The sequence below is a fragment of the Cygnus atratus genome, chromosome 27 (assembly GCF_013377495.2).
Source record: "Cygnus atratus isolate AKBS03 ecotype Queensland, Australia chromosome 27, CAtr_DNAZoo_HiC_assembly, whole genome shotgun sequence".
Taxonomy (NCBI): domain Eukaryota; kingdom Metazoa; phylum Chordata; class Aves; order Anseriformes; family Anatidae; genus Cygnus; species Cygnus atratus.
This window is the reverse complement of record NC_066388.1, coordinates 4538821-4556664: the sequence shown is the minus strand read 5'-3', so window position 1 is coordinate 4556664 and position 17844 is coordinate 4538821. Positions and strand designations below refer to the sequence as shown.

General features: G+C 63.9%; 1 protein-coding gene and 1 long non-coding RNA gene across 3 annotated transcripts; one reads left to right on the top strand and one right to left on the bottom strand.

Annotated features, from left to right (window-relative positions):
• Positions 1-217: 217 nt before the first annotated feature.
• Positions 218-17249, bottom strand: TCF7L1 (transcription factor 7 like 1). 2 transcript variants are annotated; one of them, XM_050715749.1, is made up of 13 exons: positions 17055-17249; positions 16913-16967; positions 16423-16433; positions 16036-16152; positions 3996-4093; positions 3725-3954; positions 3195-3297; positions 2894-2977; positions 2333-2464; positions 2087-2246; positions 1744-1851; positions 1489-1549; positions 218-1413 (listed from the first exon to the last, which is right to left on the bottom strand). In XM_050715749.1, exons 1-13 carry the CDS (start codon positions 17247-17249, stop codon positions 959-961), a joined length of 1809 nt encoding a protein of 602 aa, XP_050571706.1. In that variant the 3' UTR covers positions 218-958. The 2 variants fall into 2 exon arrangements, with proteins under 2 accessions (XP_050571706.1, XP_035427397.1); XM_035571504.2 differs by having other exon boundaries at positions 218-1549.
• Positions 12161-13980, top strand: LOC118260931 (uncharacterized). Its single transcript, XR_004782338.2, has 3 exons — positions 12161-12350; positions 13074-13161; positions 13408-13980. It is a non-coding gene; the product is annotated as an uncharacterized LOC118260931 (long non-coding RNA).
• Positions 17250-17844: the final 595 nt, after the last annotated feature.

Genomic DNA, 17844 nt, shown 5'->3' with positions numbered 1-17844 from the left:
CGTGTCCCATTTCCATTCCTATGGGTTGTTTTGTTCCTGGCTGGGAGGAATCAGGCACAGGGCACCCCGCAACTCCTGGCCGTACGGCACACACCACTAGAACCCGGCTCGGCTTCCTGGGCACCCCAAAAACCTATTTAATCTGATATACCTGGTGCCCTGCATCCTGCTGCCTGCGTCTCTCCCAAGCTGCATGCTGCTGGCTCGCTCCATCACGGGTTTGTGGCGAACACCCCAAAACCTGCCCGCTGATGTTTTGGGGTGCTGCTTTTGGGCTTGGGGCCACACTTGGCCCCATGGGGGGCCACACCGGAGCCGCGTCCCGAGCCAGTTCCCGGGGCACGGCGATGCTCGAGCGCCGCCAGGGCGAAGGTGGCGAGGGGCAGGGAGCGAGCGCCTCCCCCACTGACCACGCTCACGCAGCAAGTTGCAGCTGTAGTTTTATTTCCTTTCGTGAAAAACAACAGGGATTCAAGGGGAACCCCCCCGCACGCACACACGGGGGGCTCAGCCCCAGATCCTGCCCACCCCGGCACCACCGTGGGACGGAGCGGGGCAGGAGCTGCGAGACGGGAAGGCAGGGAGCAGCCAGAGGCACCGGGTCAGTGCCTGGCGTTTCGCTTCTGCCCCCGAGACCGAGCGCCGCATTCGGCGTATTTCCATCGTCGGCACCTTGAGTAGGGTCTTTCTTTTTTAAAAAAAAAAAAAAAAACTTTTTTTTTCCTTTTTTTTTCCTTTTTTTAATAAAAACGGTCTTTAGGTCGACTGCCGGCAGCAGCTCTGAGCAGAAAAGCACCTTCCTCCAGAGTCTGCTTACAAAAAAAAAAAAAAAAAAGAGTTCAGAAAAGGGTCAAATATTGACCAATAATGGTTTGGCTGCATTTGAATCTTGATTGTGGCTTCTGCAACGTACAGCAGGGAGGGGGCAGACGGGCCGGGCGGGGGGGCGAGCCCCCCCTTAGTCAGCCGGTTTGGTGACCAGGGAGAGGGGCTGCGTCTGCAGCACGGCCAGGGCAGCCTGCGGGGACGGCGCGAAGGACGGAGGCGAGGAGAGGAGAGCCGTGGAGGGCACCGAGGTGAAGGGGATGGGTCTGGAGAGGAGCGAGGGTGGGCTGCCGAGGCTCGAGGAGGAGGAGGAGGAAGAGGAGGAAGAGGAGGAAGAGGAGGAGGAGGAAGAGGCGGCTTTGCCCGAGAGGAAGGCGAGCTGAGCCCTGGCCTCCGGCTTGGTGGTGAGCGAGAGCGGCTGAGCCTGTTCCGAGTGGGTGGCAGCCGGGGCGGCCGGGGAGGCCAGGGCGGCCGACGGCGTGGCGGGCGAATCCAGCATGCTGCCGTGGGACGAAGCGGGGCTGTCGCAGGGCTTCTCGGCCGGCAGGTACTGCACGCACGGCTTCTTGCTCTTGGAGGCCAGCGCGCCTGCGGGTGACGGAGGAGGCCGTGAGCCACCGACAGGCCGGGCGCCGTGGCTCCGGCTGCCCGGGGGGTACTCACTCTCCGTGTCGTGGCTTTGCTGCTGGGCCAGCTTTTCTCGCTTCCTCTTCTTTTTCTTGCCCTGCAAAATATTACCAAGCCCCGATGCGGCTTTCCACAGCCGGAGAGGGGGTGCTCCTGTTGGTGATGGCTTTCTGGACCGACAAGACCCCAAGGAGAAATGGGGCTGATGGTGCCGCAGAGCAGCCCCGGGGACTCAGCACCATTGCTGCCACCCTCGGCACCCCCAGCCATGAACCTTGGGTCCCCACTTACATAGTTGTCCCGTGCGGACCACGTCGGGTAGAGCTGCGAGTGCAGCTGCCGCTCCTTCCGCGCCAGCTCGTAGTACTTCGCCTGCTCCTCCCGCGACAGCGAGTGCCACTGCAGGGGGGAGGAAAAAAGCACGGTGTGAGCCCTGGAGCTGTGCATCCAGCCCCGAGGACACGTGGCCCCACTCGCCCCAGCCATCTCATGGCCACTGGGGTCCCCGCCACCTCCCCAGGACCCCTGCCAAGGGCCAGTGGTGCCCCAGGATGAGGCACCAAGGCATTGATGGAGGTGGTGTAAAGGGGGGGCCGAAAGCCGATCGATGGCTCAGAGAACGAAGACCCCGTACCCGTCTCCCCAGGATCTGGTTGATGGCTGCGCTCTCCTTCAGCGTGCACTCGGCCACCACCTTGGCCCTCATCTCCTTCATGTACAACATGAACGCGTTGAGCGGCTTCTTGATGTGGGGCTTCTTCTCCTCCTCCTTCTTCACAGTGACGGGGGATTTCCTGGGGCGAGTGGGGCGGGGGTCAGGATTGGGGTGGACATGACCCCGTCCCCATCCCCAGGGCCACCCCTTCCCCTCCCCACTCACGAGCTGCCGCCGGGGCTGGCGCTGGGCTGGGCGGGTTCCTGCTTCACGATGGGCGAGACGATGGTCGGGTGCGGGATGCCCGAGGGGTGCAGCCCATGGGCGGGCGGCGGGACCATGTGCGGGGAGAAGCGGCTGGACATCAGGCTGCAGCGGGGGGAGCGGGAGGCCCCGTCAGCTCCCCACGGGTGCCGACGACCTGGTTCCACCCCAAACCCTCCCGAGAACCTCAGGAGGAGGTTACGGGAGGACCAGCCCCAACCTGTCCAGGGGCTACCTTCACGTGAGAGCCCGCCCGTGTTGGCAGTGTGGTATCCCGGCCCAGGGGACATCGCTCTTCACCCACGGGGACCATCCCCAGGTATTTTTGGCCAAGGAGGCCACCGCAGCCTCCCGGAGCCAGGCTGTACCCATGCGGAGCTCAGTGAGCGCCCACGGCCAGCGCTGCTGCGGGCCCAAGTCCCACATCGTCCTCAGGGAAGTGGCCAAAACCCAGCACCAGCTTGGGGACATCCAAGGGGGTCCCTTGTCCCTGCTGAGAGCCACCTGGACACGGGGACCCACCTGGACATGGAGGCGTTCATGGCGAGGGCTGGGTAGGGGTGCCGAAAGCCGCCGGGAGGGATGGAGTACATGGGCTGTCCCTGCCTGCAAACGCACGAGCTTGAGCAGACAGAAGCAGGAATAAGCGTCCTTCCCCCATCCCCAGGGACCCTCAGCCCGGCCCCAGCCGATCTTGGTCCCCAGAATTCCCAATTTGTGACTCCCAGCGGGGAGGAGCCCCTGTTCCCAAGCCCTGAGATTGCAGAGGAACGAGCAGATGATGCAGGAAGGAGAGGACGCAGAGGGGTGAGCCCATCCTTACTGCGGCACGAGCCAGCCCAGCGGGTGCGGGATCTGGCCCACGGCTCCCGGCGACAGCGGGTAATAGGGGGGCAGCTCGGGTGGGTGGGGCGGCCGCGGGATTCCTGCAGTGGCAGCGGGGGGCAAGGGGAAGCGGCGTTAAAACACGGGCACGGCGGTGCCGGGCACCCCATGACCCTCCCAGCACCCATCTCCCTCTGTACGCCCATCTCCCTCCCAGCACCCATCTCCCTGCGCCCATCTCCCTCCTTTCACCCATGTCCCTCCAAGCACACGTCTCCCTTCCAGCACCCATCTCCCTGTACCCATCTCCCTTCCAGCACCCATCTCCCTGCAGCCATCTGCCTCCTTGCAGCCATCTCCCTCCCTGCACCCATCTTCTTCCCTGCACCCATCTCTCTCCCAGTGCCCATCTCCCTGCACCCATCTCCCAGGACCCATCTCCCTCCCTGCACCCATCTCCCTCCCTGCACCCACCTCCCTCCCAGCACCCATCTCCCCCCCAGCACCCCCCCCCCCCTTTTTCCTCACCCGTCTTTGGGTCGATCTCGGGCGAGAGGTGGCCGGGCGGCGAGCCCGGCGAGAAGTGGTCGTTGCTGTAGGTGATGAGCGGCGTCAGCGGGTGCATGTGGTGGGCGTGCTGCACCACCGGGACCTTGTTGGACTGCGGGGCAGCGAGGGGGGGAGCACGTGGGAGGGCGAAAACCAAAATATCCCCCCCAAAAAACCACCTGCGAGTATCAGACCGGCATCGCTGCCAGCTTTGGAGTGCGGCTCTCCCCGGAGACCCACACGGTGGCGCGGGGCCGCTCTTACCAAGTGCGCGGGCGACGGCGAGCGGCTGTCCTTGAGCGTGGCGCCGGCCGGCACGTCCAGCAGCGGCCACTTCATCTGCAGGTACTGCAAGAGAGCCGGGGGTCACGCCGCCCCCCAGCCCCGAAACACCCCCCAGCCCTCGGCCGGGGTCACCCCGACCCAGGGGGACACTGCAGGGCGGTGATGAAAGCAGTGTGGGGGTGCCTGGGGCTCTTTCAGCCCCTGTAAATAGTGCGGAGCCCTATTATTAGTAGTGGAGCCCTGGATCCCCTCCACCCAACCTCAAAAGCGGATTTTGGGGCCAAAGGCACAGTGCTGCTGGTGTGAGCCACAACCGCCCCGCGGGTGCACCGAGGGCATGGGGGCTGCGTGCAGCCCCATCTGGCGCACCGAGCCGGCAACCGGCCTCGCACCCTCGCTTCTTTCCTTCCTCGAATCCTCACGTCTTCCCTTTCCTTTCCTTTCCAGCCCCGAATCGCAAGGGAACGGCACGGGACCGCCACAAGGGCTGGCGGGGAGGCGAGCGCGGCTTTTTGGCTGCCCCCTGCCCGCCCGTAAACCTGGCTGTGGGACGAGCATTTTGCCCCGCTCCGTTCCCGGCACGGGACCTAAGCGGCCCCCCAAAGAAAGGTGCATTGTGCTGCGTTTTTCGGCGGGGGGGGGGTGGGTTGGCGAAGGCATTTCCCGGCAGCCGGCTGCAGGGAGGCACGTCCCGCAAGATGCCAGGGCTGGGGAATGCGGCTGGGACGGGCTGCAGCTGCGCGCAGGAATTTCCCCACCGTACAAACCTTCCTGATCCGAAGCAGCTGGAAGGAAAGCCCAGCTCGGAGCGAGGAGCTGCGGGGAGCGTTAACTCTTCCACCTCTGGAAAGATGCATCCCCGCCTGCATCGCCTCCTGCAGCCCCCCATAGTGCCCCGCGTGTCCCCCCCCAGCATCGCCTCCCGCCTCGCCCCAGCCTCCAGCATCCCCACTTCCACCTCCAGCATCCCCCCGCATCCCCCCGCATCCCCCAGCCCCTCCTGCATGTCCTCCTGCGTCCTGCCCGGCCTTCCCTCCTCCATCGCCCTGCACCTCCCGTACCGCTTCCTGCGTCCCCTCCCACATCCCCAGCATCCCCCGCCATCCCAGTACCCCCCATCCCCAGTAACCCCCATCCCAGTAACCCCCCATCCCCAGTAACCCCCATCCCAGTAACCCCCCTTCCACAGAAACCCCCATCCCAGTACCCCCCCATGCCCAGAAACCCCCATCCCAGTACCCCTCCATCCCCAGTATCCCCCCGTCCACAGAAACCCCCATCCCAGTACCCCCCCATCCCCAGTATCCCCCCGTCCATCCCCAGTATCTCCCCATATCTCCAGTACCCCCCCATCTCCAGTACCTCCCCATCCCCAGCATCCCCCACCATCCCAGTACCCCCCTTCCCCAGTAACCCCCATCCCAGTATCCCCCTTCCCCAGTACCCCCCTCCATCCCCAGTGCCCCCCATCTCCAGAACCCCTTCCATCACCAGTACCCCCCCATCCACAGTACCCCCACTCCATTCCTCCCCCCTCCATCCCCAGTACCCCCCTATTTCCAGTACCCCCCCATCACCAGTACCCCCCATCCCCAGTACCTCCCCATCTCTAGAACCCCCTTCCATCCCCAGTACCTGCCCATCCCCCGTATCACCATCTCCAGTACCCCCCTATTTCCAGTACCCCCTCTAGTACCTATTTCCTCGCATCCCCGCTCTCCATCTCCATTCCCCCCCATCCCCAGCACCCCCCAGCACCCCCAGCATCCCCACGTGCCCCGGTCCTGCCAGCGCCTCCTGGCAGCACCAGTACTGCCCGCTGGGAGCCCAGAGCCACGCTGAGAATCCCGCTGGCACACCAGGGAGTCACCCAGGGAAGGCTAAAGCAAGAAGGGAAGTTCCCAAGGCGGCGATTTGCCATTTATCACTGGATGTTGGATGGAGCCGTTGGGGTTTTGCTGCCAAGCCTCTCCCCAGACCCCAAAAAGACACATGAAATACCAGCGGCTGCTGCACAGCCCCAAAAAAGCCCAAAGCGAGGATTTCCCAGGGTCTGACCATTCCCACAGCTGCCGGCACAAGGGATCCCCCCAAAACCTGCCCGTGCTTTGCTTCAACACCTGGAGCCGGCGCCGCGTGGTGCCGCGGGGATGCTCTGGGAGCAGCTTTCCCCAGTCCGGAAGCCTCCGCACGCTCTCCCGCCGGGGAGATTTGGGGCAGCAGGATTTTCCCCGCCGGGATGCGACAGCGGAGGGCCGGGGCCGCTGGCGCTGGGAGCCGTAACCAGATCCGCTCCTAAAAAGGCCGCCGGCGGAGGCGGCCGGGGTGCCGTGCGCGCGCCGAGCACGCTTGGTATGCGGGCGGCCCCGTGGCCGGCGCGGGCTCGCGCCGTGACCCGCGGTACACCCTGCGCTGCCAGTACAGTAGGAGCCGTTTCCTGAAGCGCTGGCTTTGATGCGCCCTCCAAATCTCGGTGATCAAAGCCGCCGGGCTGCGGCGGGGAAGTCCCGGGGTCTGGCTGCCGTACAACTCCGCGCTGTTTCCAAACAGCCGCGCGCCGCCGTGCCGCGCGCCACCGAAGCCGCGGCATTGCGTGGCCGGATTTCAGCTAGGGACGCGGCCCCGCAGCCGTGCCAGGGTGACGCTCGAGGTGCCCCGAGTGTCCCCAGGGCCGTGCTGGGACAGTGCACGAGGTGCCCTCGTATCCCCGTGACCGCGCCAGAGCAATGCACGAGGTGCCCCGACATCCCCACAGCTGTGCTAGGGTGGCGCATGGGGTGTCCTGAGCATCCCCACAGCCATGCTGGGGTGACAAACGAGGTGCCCCAACATCCCCAAAAACACATTGGGGTGACACACGAGGTGCTCCAGTATCCCCAAAACCATACTGGGGTGACACGAGGTGCCCCAAAACCCCCACAACCAAGCCAGGTGACACAGGAGGTGCCCCAACATCCCCAAAATACGTTGGAGTGACACACAAGGTGCCCCAACTTCCCTACAAACACGTTTAGTTGACAAAAAAGGTGCCCCAACATCCCCACAACCATCCTGGGAGGACGCATGAGGTGTTCCAACATCCCCATAACCATCTTTGGGTGACACAGGAGGTGCCCCAACACCCCCACAACTATATTGCGGTGACACAGAAAGTGTCCCAACATCCCCATGAACATGTTGGGGTGACAAACAAGGAGCCCCAACATTCCTACAACCATGTTGAGTTGACACAGAAAGTACCCCAACACCCAACACCCCCACAAACATACTGGGGTGACACAAGAGGTGCTCCAACACCTCCACAACCATGTTCGGGTGACACAGGAGGTGCCCCAACATTCCCAAAACCACACTGGGGTGACACATGAGGTGCTCCAACATCCCCACAACTATATTGGGGTGACAAAGAAAGTGCCCCAACATCCCCATGAACATGTCGGGGTGACAAACAAGGTGCCCCAATATCCACACAACCATACTGGGATGACATATGAGGTGCTCCAACACCTCCAAACCATGTCGATGTGACACATGAGGTGCCCCAACGCCCCCCTTTGTTGGGGTGATACACGAGGTGCCCCAACATCCCTACAAACACATTTGGGTAACGAACGAGGTGCCCCAACATCCCCACAACTATACTAGGATGACACACAAGGTGCCCCAATGCCCCCCTAACCATGTTGGGGTGACATAATAGGTGCCCCAATACCCCCACAACCAAGCCAGGTGACACAGGAGGTGCCCCAACATCCCCATAACCATGTTGGGGTGACACACAAAGCGCCCCAACACCCCCACGGCAGTGCTGGGGTGACACACAACATGTCCCGACGTCCCCACAACCAGGCACAGGGTGACACAGGGGATGCCCTGAGCACCCTCCCACCCAACCGCTCCAGGGACACCCAGGGGACACCCACCATCCCCGCGACCGCACCGCGCCAAGGTGCGAGGTGCCCCGCCGGCGTGCCGGGGTGACGCAGGAGGTGCCCCGCGCATCCCCAGGGTGACGCAGGAGGTGCCCTGCGCATCCCCGGGGCCCCGGCGGGCGCCTTTCGCTCCGCCTCGCCACCCCCTGCCCGCTGCCCCCATCACAAAGGGGGCTTTCTCGTCTATTCTGTAAGCGGAGAAGCCGCTGGGGGACGGCGGCTCGGGAAAGGCCGTATATAAAAGGCTGCTTCTCATTTTGAAGCCGTTTCAGGAGGCCGGGGAGGGGAGAGGAAGGGGGACCCTTTCAAAATATACAAAGAGGGGGGGGGAGCTGGCGAACGGTTCAGTGGTAATGTGGAAAAATGAAGCCCCCCCCCCCCCCCCCAAGGCCCCAGCCGCGGACACAGGCTCCCACTGTACCACCACGTGCGGGAGCCGCGCGAGAGCAGCAGATTGGAGCTATTAAAAAAAAAAAGGAGGAAAATAGTTGAAAATCGGTCACATTCCAGAGAGATTAGAGCAAGTTCTGGTTCCTCGTTACCCCCCCCCCCCCCCAATTAAAACCAGGGGGGTTAACCCCTTCCCTGCCAGAGCTCTGGGACCACAATGAGCCCTCCTGTCTGCCTGTCCCCCCCCCCCGGGACGGGTGAGCCCCCGCGGCCGGACGAGGGGCTGGGGGCCCCGGGGGGGCTGCGCCGTGTGGCGGTGGTGGCAGCGGCTCGCCTGCGTGCTCGGGGAGGAGGCGCAAACGCCGCGGGATCCCCTAATGCCCAATTAGGGACTTTAATGAGCGGATTTCCTCTCCTCTTCCGCACACGGGGCTCCTTCCCAGTGAGACGTTTTCCTTGGAAAAGGGGAAGTGGGGAAAAGCCCCAAAGACGGTGCGGTGCATCGTGGTGTCCTGCACCCCGGCGTTGTGTGTCCCAGCACTGCGCATCCCGCTGGTGCACATCCTGGCACCGTGCATCCCGCTGTTGTAGATCCCAACGCAGCACTGCTGAGGGCTGCAATACCCTGGTGGTGCAAACCCCAGCGGGGTTACAGATCCCAGTGGTGCTGTGCGTCCCAGCTGTGTGTGTCCTGGTGCTGTGCATCCTGGTGCTGTGCGTCCTGGTGCTGTGTGTCCCAGCATGTCTTCTCCCAGGATTTCCCATCTTCCTGCTGCAGGTCCCGGCGTCCTCTCGGGGTTTCCCATTAACAGGTCCTGGTCACAGCGTGTCCTAGCATCATGTCCCAGCATCCCACATCCTGATGCGTGTCCCAGCACCCCAGGGCTCCTCTCCATGGGGCTCAGCCACCACCAGCCTCTCATGTGGGGAGAGAAAAGGTCCATTTGCAGCCCAAACATCAGCCCTCAGCTGTTTTTCAGGGGGGGAAGAAGCTGTCCTGAAGGCTCTGAGGGCAGAAAACCCCACAGTGGGTTTTGACTGTGCACGGAAACGAGCCTGCAGGAACCACTGGATGCAGGCGATGCTGGTACCCAGCCACCTCGTCCCCATCCCCAAACCCCCCCGGGTGAGTCGTAGAAGCACCAGGGGATCCCCTGACACCACTCAGCCACGGGACCCCTGCCCCATCCCGAGGCCTCCCCCCCCCCCCTTTTTTTCCCAGCACCAAATTCCTTGGCGCTCGCAAAGTCGGCGGGCTCGGCGAGCCGGAGCGCGCCCCCGCCGCAGCCCCCGAGCCCTCCTCGCTCCCAGCCTGTTTACACAGCTGCGGGATAACTGACAGCTCGCCCTCCCCCCAAAACGCCTCCGCTCCGGCCCTTTTTCCCCCAAAACGCGTGCCGAAACCACGCTGCAGGAGAAGGAGAGGGCTGAGCAGCAGGCGGCAAGCCGTGTTGCATGGGGCGCTTAACGGAGCCCCCCAGATTCTTCGTCGGGGTGTTAGTCACTTGGGTTTTTATCCACGGGATGCTCTGGTCCCGCCACATTCCCAGTTCCCAGAGCTGGGCAGCTGGGCTAAATCCAGCCAAATTTGGCTCCACCGACACACGAGGGATGCAATTTTCCAGGGAAAGGGGTTTTGTGGGCTCCACGCTGAGAGCCGCCAGGCCCAGGGTGGTCTCATCGCCCTTCATTCACTTAACGCCTCTCCCAAGAAGCAAAAAGCTGCAGAAGCCCCAAAGCTCCCGAAGCCTGGAAGGTGCTGCCAAGGAGGTTTCAGAGCAGAGATGTGGGGATGGTGCCTGCAGCCGTTGTGCCCGAAAAATGAGGCAAAAAAGGGGCAAAACCCTCCTGCTTGAAGGCAATCGTGGGATGGAGGAAGCTACAGCAAGTCCCACACGGGGGAAATCTCATTTAAATGCCCCCAAATCAGCTGGCATCAGCATCCACGCCAGGCTCCCAGCACCGGCGTTCACCCCATGCAGAGCCATACTGCCGCTGTGCTTTGGGGAAAATGCAGAAAACTCAGGGGAAAGGGCTCCAGGGCACGGTAATTCCACATTTTGTTTGTATTTTGAGCTTGTCCTGCGTGGGACACGCCAGGCTCTGGTGGTTCTGCAGGCTGTAAAGCTCAGTGCGTTGGGAAACGCTGAAAAAAAACTCTTGGTAAACACACTTGGAAGATGCTGGAGCTGCACTGGGATCAGGCATCCTTCGCTCCAGGGCTGTTTCCAGCCTGAACAATGCCAAAAAGGGAAAAATAAATAAGAAAAGCACCGCATCCCCGCATGGTACATCACCCGTCCCCGCACCCCTGCGCGGGAGCCGCAGCGTTTCACTTTCCTGCAGCCAATTAGGGAGGGAGAGGTCCCAATTACAGCTGGGATTTACAGCCCGGGACACAAGCTGTAAATCATCGCCCCCTCCCCGCCTCGCTCCCCTCCGAGCCCGTCCCAGCCAAAGCAGCTCCTCCAGATGTTGGCTGCGGCTGCGCGGGGCTGAGAATTTTCCCGAGGGTGAGCCCACAAAGCAGGGGCTGAGCAGGGGGCAAAGGAGAAATCCCCCTGCGAGGCCCTGCCGCTCGCCTTCACACCACAGTCCCTATGTGGCATCCAACCCCAAGCTGGGCCGTCGGTGTTTGCCCCCCCAGACAATGCTTTAAACGGATTTGGGGTCAATTATTGACCTCGGAGCCCGGCGTGCAGCCCTTTTCCCAGCGCTGTCCCCGGAGAGGGGCTCGGGGTGCCCACAGGGACGTGTCCTGTCCCCTCCTGGTGTTCTCAGGGTGACACGAGGTGCTTTTGGGGCGGGAGCAACGCGATGCGGGGACTTTGTGACCCCTGCAAAAAGGATGCTCGGCCGTTCCCGTGACGGAGCCCAAACACATCAGCAAGAAGTGGGAAAGGCAAACCGCGCCGGGCTGCGCAGAGCAGGAAAAGAACCCGGGAGCTGAAAAATAAATTTAAAAAAAAAAAAAAAAGAAGAAGCCTTTGGGGGGCAGCGCTTTGAGCCGACCATATCTCCAGCCGCCGACCCTGTGCCACCGTGTCGGGGACGCCGGATGGCATCTGCCCAGCAGCTTGGCCCCGGTGGCGGCGGGGAGGAAGCGGGACGCAGCCGGCTCCTGGCACGGGGACACGCGAGCATCCCGCGCGTTCAGGACCCCCGTCCACCAGCACTTCCCCTCCCCACCGCCACCACCACCCTCCCGAAACCTGGTGGTGGCAACAAGTTTTTCCCCGCCGCCCCGGGGCTTTTGTCTGCAGCTTTCAGCTCCCGTCCGTCAGGCTGAATGGCTCCATTCATCCCGCGCTCACACGGCCGAGAGCGGTGCAAAGGGCTCTGGCTGTCCCGGTGAAAAAATCCCCCCAGCTCTGGAGCCCCCGGCCCCAGGGAGCGGGGTTTAACCTGGCTCCGAGCTCCCAGGGGACCAAAAACCCGTGCAAAGGGACAGGGACGCGGGCAGCAGCTGCTCGAAGCCGTGTTGTGGCAGCAAGGTGGCCCAGCCTGCCCCAAATCCTCCGCTTTTTGGGGCTAAAACTTCCGGAGACGGCGTCCCTGTGTCCTGCGATGCTGTGGCCAGGCTCGGGGGCTCTGCCCCCCCGGGTGGCACCCATGGGACTCCCGGTTTGGGATTCCCAGCGCTCAGGATTCCAAGCGCTCACGTGCAGCTGGGCTGACATCACTACAAAAACCACCCCAAAACACGCCGCGAAGCCAGCTATCGCCATCACCCCCGCCCCTTCTTCCTCCTCCTCCTCCTCCTCCTCCTCCCTCTCCTCCTCCTCCCCCCCGGGTGCCTCCTGCTTTCCCAAATCACGGTGCGGGCAGGGGGCACGGCGCGAGCATCCTCCTCCAGCCGGGATGCGCCGGGCGCTGCTCTCGGGCTCCTCTTTCCCCGCTACCGCCCGCGACTTCAAGGAAGAGACGCTAATGAAAAGCAGCTGCTCGGAATACCAGAAAGATGATGAATGCGCGTTAAGTCCCCTTAACAAAACCAGGTCTTATGAGAGTCGCCTGGAGCACTTACTTCATTGCTTTAATTTGTGAATCGTGTTGGAAAAGGGAGGGAGGGGGGCGGAGGGAAAAGCGGGGAGCCGGGGGCGGGGGGGGTTTAGTGGAAACCTCCTGTAGGTCTCATTTAGCCAAAAAAAAAAAAAACAGGGTAATTAGCCGAATAGCATAATTAAGGAGCAGACATAAAGGGGCCATTGTGTGCAAAGGCTGAGCGCGAGGAGCACCTCTGCGGCCCGCGGGGAAACCGAGGCACGGCGCGGCCCCAGGGTGCCCGGCTGCCAGCGAGCGGCCCCGTGGCTGCGCGGGGTGAGACCGGGAAGCCAAAACGTGCCCCAAGCCCTGTCCTTAACATCTTCCAGGCAGGGCTCCCCAAAACACGCCCCAAACCCTGTCCTTAACATCTTCCAGGCCAGGCTCCCCGCGACGTCCCCACTGGGTTTTGGCGGCGGCACCCACCCGAGCCGCTCCGGCACCGTCCAACCAAACAGCGGGGAGAAGAAGGTTCCCAAACCATGAAAAACAAAACGAAACCAGCAAAATCCAGCACCACCACGGCGGCTCCGTCCCCGGCACGCACACAGCCCTCCCGCCCTGGTCGGGAGCCGCCGGCGTTTGGCGCAGCCCTGCCCGTGCCAAGATCTGTATTTTAATCATTTTTCTTGGCAGGCGCGTCCCGCGTGTTTAAGAGGAGATATTTTCTTTTGCAGACAGATATGCCTCTGTACGGCAGCCCGCGCGGGCATCGCGAGCTCATCGCAGGAACGCGGCCCGGGGAAAGAGCCGAAACAAGCCCAGGTTTTTTAGAAACATCTCATTTATTTTCGGGACCGACGCGCGTTAACGCCGAGCGTATGGCAGCAGCGCCCATGGGGGAAGCTGTTTGGGTGCCTCGGCCCAACTTCCACACCCTGTGGGGTGCTCGGGTGGCTTTTAAAGGTTCGCCTCGAGCCTCGAATTCCTGGGGCTGAGCTGCCGGCTGCGGGGTGGTTGCAACCTCGCGGGATGGTTTCTCCCCTTTGCCAACGCGGATGCTCCCCACAGGAGCCGCAGCGGAGGAAGAGGAGGATGCACGGGGGCGATTTGGAGGCTCTGGATGCGGCGAGGCCATTTCGCAGCCAGAGGTTGAGCGGTTTCACCCGTTTCTGCTCTACAAGATGCTCAAGAGGATGGGATGGATCCGGCACAGAGGCATTGGGGTTCATGGCCGCGCACAAGGCCCAAGCTTTTCCTTTCCATCCCCTCCTTGGGCACCTTCATGGTCACTGTTTGGGGTGATTACGGTCCCCACGCCCTCCGGGAGCTTCAGGTTTCGCTCTCTCAACGCCTGTATCCCACTGATCCCCCATTCCCATTGCTCCGGCACAGCCACGGAGAAAATTGGGCTAAAACACCCCAAAGAGCACCACTGCCGCCAGACCCGCTGAATTCCTCTGCCGGCTTAGAGCAGCCTGGCAACGCTGCGCCAAAAAACGCCACCCTCAGCCACCGGGCGCTTTTGGGAAGCTGCCAGAAAACGATACCGGGGGCAGCAACGCCCCCCGTGATACCAGAGCAAATCAACCTGAATAAACACCGAGAGCAAACCGGTGCTTCGCTGCCTGCCCGCTTTGCGTGGGGACGGGCACGTTGTCACCCAGCTTGGGCACACGACGGCGTTGCCTTGCCGGATTTCTAAATAATTTGGAGAGGAGAGGTGCGGGAGCGCCGGCTCGCTTGCCATTGTCCCCAACGTCACCAGGAGGTTTCCCTGCTGCCCGGTCATCCCTGGGCAGTGCCGGTGTCCATGTACAGCACCCCAGGTCCCCAGCATCCGTCCCCCTGCCCCAAGCATCCCCCCGGTGCAGGGACAGGGTGGGCTCACCCCAAACCCTTCTTTGATTTTTTCTTTTTTAGTTTTTTTTTGCACGGCTCCATGGGCATGGCGGCGGTGGGGACGGCAGGCTGGCCGGGCGCTGTGCATCCCCTCACCCTTCGCTGCAACGGGGGAAGAGGAAAGGGGGAAAGAAGGAAAAAGGCAAAAAAGCACCCTGCTGGGGCCGCTCGGTGGCCGCCCGCCTCCTCGCTGCGCGTGCTGCAGCTTGCCACGAAGCCTCTGGGGCCGAGGGCGGGCAGCGGATGCGTCCGCACAGAGACAGTGCCTGCGGGCGCCGGGGCGACGCAGCAATGAAGCCCCCGGGGGTCTTCATGTTTCTGCTCCCCCCTGACCCCCTGCACCCACGCCGGGGTCTTTTGGGGGCCTCCAGGGCTCCATTGAAGCAGCTTCAGCTGCCGTTTTCCGCAAATCCCAAACCCTGTCCCTTGTAATCGTTCCTTATTCCTCGCTGGTATTTGGGACGGCGGCCAGCGGCGCATCGGCTACAAAACGGAGCGGTACCAATAGTGACAAATTGGGAATCTAACCTTTATCCAGCGGCCGGCCGGTGGCCAAGCACGTGGGGGTTTGTGCAACTCCAGCCCCGAGGCCCCCCTGCCCTCCCCACGCCCCGACGGGATTCGCCCCCAGCCATCCAAAAGCGGCCCCTTGGGGGAAAGCAGAAAAACACAGCAAAATGGAAAACCACCGGAAAACAGGACCCCGAGCGAGGAGCCCGCCCGGGGATTTTAAACCCCAAAAGTGACCGCAGCGACTTGTGCCACCCTCTGCATTTCCCATATGGGAACGCCGCTTCCTCCAGGGCTAGCGCGTCGCGAGCCGCCCGGCGTCGCTCTGCGTCCCGCCGAGAAATGCACCCGGAGATGTGGCAGCGTGCGGCCGGGGCCGGGGGGACCCGTGTGGGCGCAGCCCCCATATCCCCGGGGCACGGCACCTTTCCTGCCGTGCCTATGGGTTTAGGTGTAGGGCGTCCGGCGGGTTGGGATTTCGGGTGCTTCGCGCGTTTCGGGCGCCTGGGATGCAGGGGGATGCTGTAGGGGGGCCGGGCCGCTCTCCCCTAATGCTCGCTCAATTTGCTTAATCAGTTTTCTAAACGCCAAAGCAGGGCCAGACAATGTCAGCCCATTAAGAGCTTTAGGAAGTCGCAGGGAGCCCTTTTCAATGAGAAAGGCGGCGCAGCCCGGGGTCAGGTTTCGGGGCTGTGCATGCCAGCGGGCGCCCGCAACGCGCCCCAAAGTCGCCCAAAGGCCCCAAACTCACCCAAACCCCCAAACACAACCAAACCCCCAAAACTCACCCAAACCCCCAAAACGTGACCAAAACGCCAAAACTTGACCAAACCCCAAAACTTGACCAAAACTCAAAACTCGACCAAAACCCAAAACTCAGACCAAACACCCAAAACTTGATCAGACCCCAAAAGTCTCCCAAACCCCAGAACTTGACCAAAACTCAAAACTTGACCAAACACCCAAACTTGACCAAACACCCAAAACTTGACCAAACACCCAAAACTCCCCCAAAACTCCCCCAAATGCCCCGAACTTGCCATGAGAGCGGCGCTGCAGCCCGCCTGGAAGGGACCGAGCGCCCCAAAAGGGACCAAACCCCATTTCTTTCTCTTTTTTTGTCCCCGCCGAGCCATCCCGTCACCTTCCTTCGCGCAAACGAGCCGGGGCACGAGTCCGTGGCCGTTGACCGCAGCGGGGCCAGGGCTCGAGCATCGCTTCCGCGCAGCCCCAAATTGGTCCCCCCGGCACTGGGGGTCGTGGGGGCGGAGAGGGGGGGGCACTTACGGTGCGGGCGCCGCTGGGGGACAGGGCTCCGTTGGAGAGGTAGGGGCTGCCCAGCTCGGGGAGCATCAGGAAGGGGTAGCCGGGGTAGGGGGGGCCCTTAAAAAACCCCCCATCTTGCTGTCGTCTCACCACTGGGGAGAAAAGGAGGGGGGGTCAGGAGGGGGGGCTTGGGGTTGGTCCCATGGGTGTTCAAGGGGGGGGCACTGTGGGGGTCAGCTTCCCCCAGAGGGGGGGCCTGTGGAGGGGGTCCCAGTCTTATAGGGGGGGTCCCACTCCCATGGGGGGGGTCCCACTCTTATGGGGGATCCCATTCTTTGGGGCAGGGGGCAGTCCCATGGAGGGGGCAGTCCCATGGGGGGGACTCAGTCCCATGGGGGGGTCCCAGACCCTCTTGGGGGCTCCTAGGCTGGTTCTGCCCAGGGGGTCCCGGCTGCCTTGGGGGGGGGGACCCGGGGCCGGTTCCTGGCAGGGGAAGCCTCCCGCAGGGCTGGGGGGGTCCGGGCCGGCTGCGGGGCGGGGGGGCCCGGGGTTGGATCCTGCGGGGGGGGCGGCGCCGCTCGCTCCCGGAAAGGGCTGCGGGGGGCGAGGGGGGGGAGGGGGGGCGCGCTCCCGGTTCCTCCGTTGGATTTTTTTTTTTTTGGGGGGGTGGGGGTCCGGGGCCGGTCCCTCTGCACGGGACGGACCCGGGTTTGGTTTTTTTTTGCGAAGGGGGGGCGGGGACCGGGGGCCGGGCGGGACCGGTTCCTGGGGGGGGGGGGGGGGGGGGGCGCAACCGGGGGAAGGGGCGGGGGGGAGGCACCGGGAGAGCGGGGAGAGGGGAGGGGGTGGGGGGGGGGGAACAAAGAAGTCGCAAAGCTGCGGGGGGGGGCACCGGTACCTTCGGCGAGGGCGTCCCGCGGCTTCTGGAAACTTTCCCGGGGCTGGGGGGGCCGCTCCGCCTGCGGGGGAGCGGGGGGGGCGCGGTGAGGGGCGCGGAACGGGCCGGGGCCTCGCGGCCTCCCGCCGGAGCCCGGCCTCACCTCGGCGTCGGAGCCGGCCCCGGAGCCCCCCCGGCTCTCGGTCTCGCTGACCAGCGACGATTTCAGCTCGTCCAGGTCGCCGTGGGCCGAGCCGCGCCCCGCGCCCTTGTCCTGCTCCTCGCCCTCGTCCTGGAAGGCGATCAGCTCGTCGGGGGCCCCCAGGTCGTCCCCCCCCGCCGGCTCCAGCTGCGGCATCGCTGCCCCCCGGGGCCGCTCCCGCTGCCGGTGCCGCTCCCGGTGCCGCCGCCGCCGCCGCCCGGGAGGGTCGGGAATGCGCGGGGCGGCGGGCGGGGAGGAGCCGGGGCTGCAAACCGACACCGCGGGGCAGGGCAGGGCGCTCGCACCGCCCCGAGCCCCCCCCGGCACACGGCCCCCCCCCCCCCCCCCCCCACGCGGCCCCCGCTGGGGTCCCCCCCGCTCCCGGCCGCGGTCCGCCCCGGCCCGGGGGCTCCGGCTCCGCTGGGACCCCCCCGTTCTGTGCGCGGTGCCCCCCGGCCCAGACGGGGTCCCCCCCATCCCATTCGTAGGTCTCCATCCCCTTTTGCGACCCCCGGCCCAGACCGGGTGCCCCCATCCCATTTGGGGTTCTCTGGCTCCTTTCGGGACCCCCACCCCGTCCAGGGTGCCCCGTCTCATCTGGGCCCCCCCCATCCCATCCAGGGTTCCCCCCCATCCCATGCGGGGGTCTGTGTCCCCTTTTGGGACCCCCATCCCATCAGGGGTTCTCCATCTTCTTTTGGGACCCCCCATCCCATCCAGGGTTCCCCCCCATCCCATGCCGGGGGCTCCA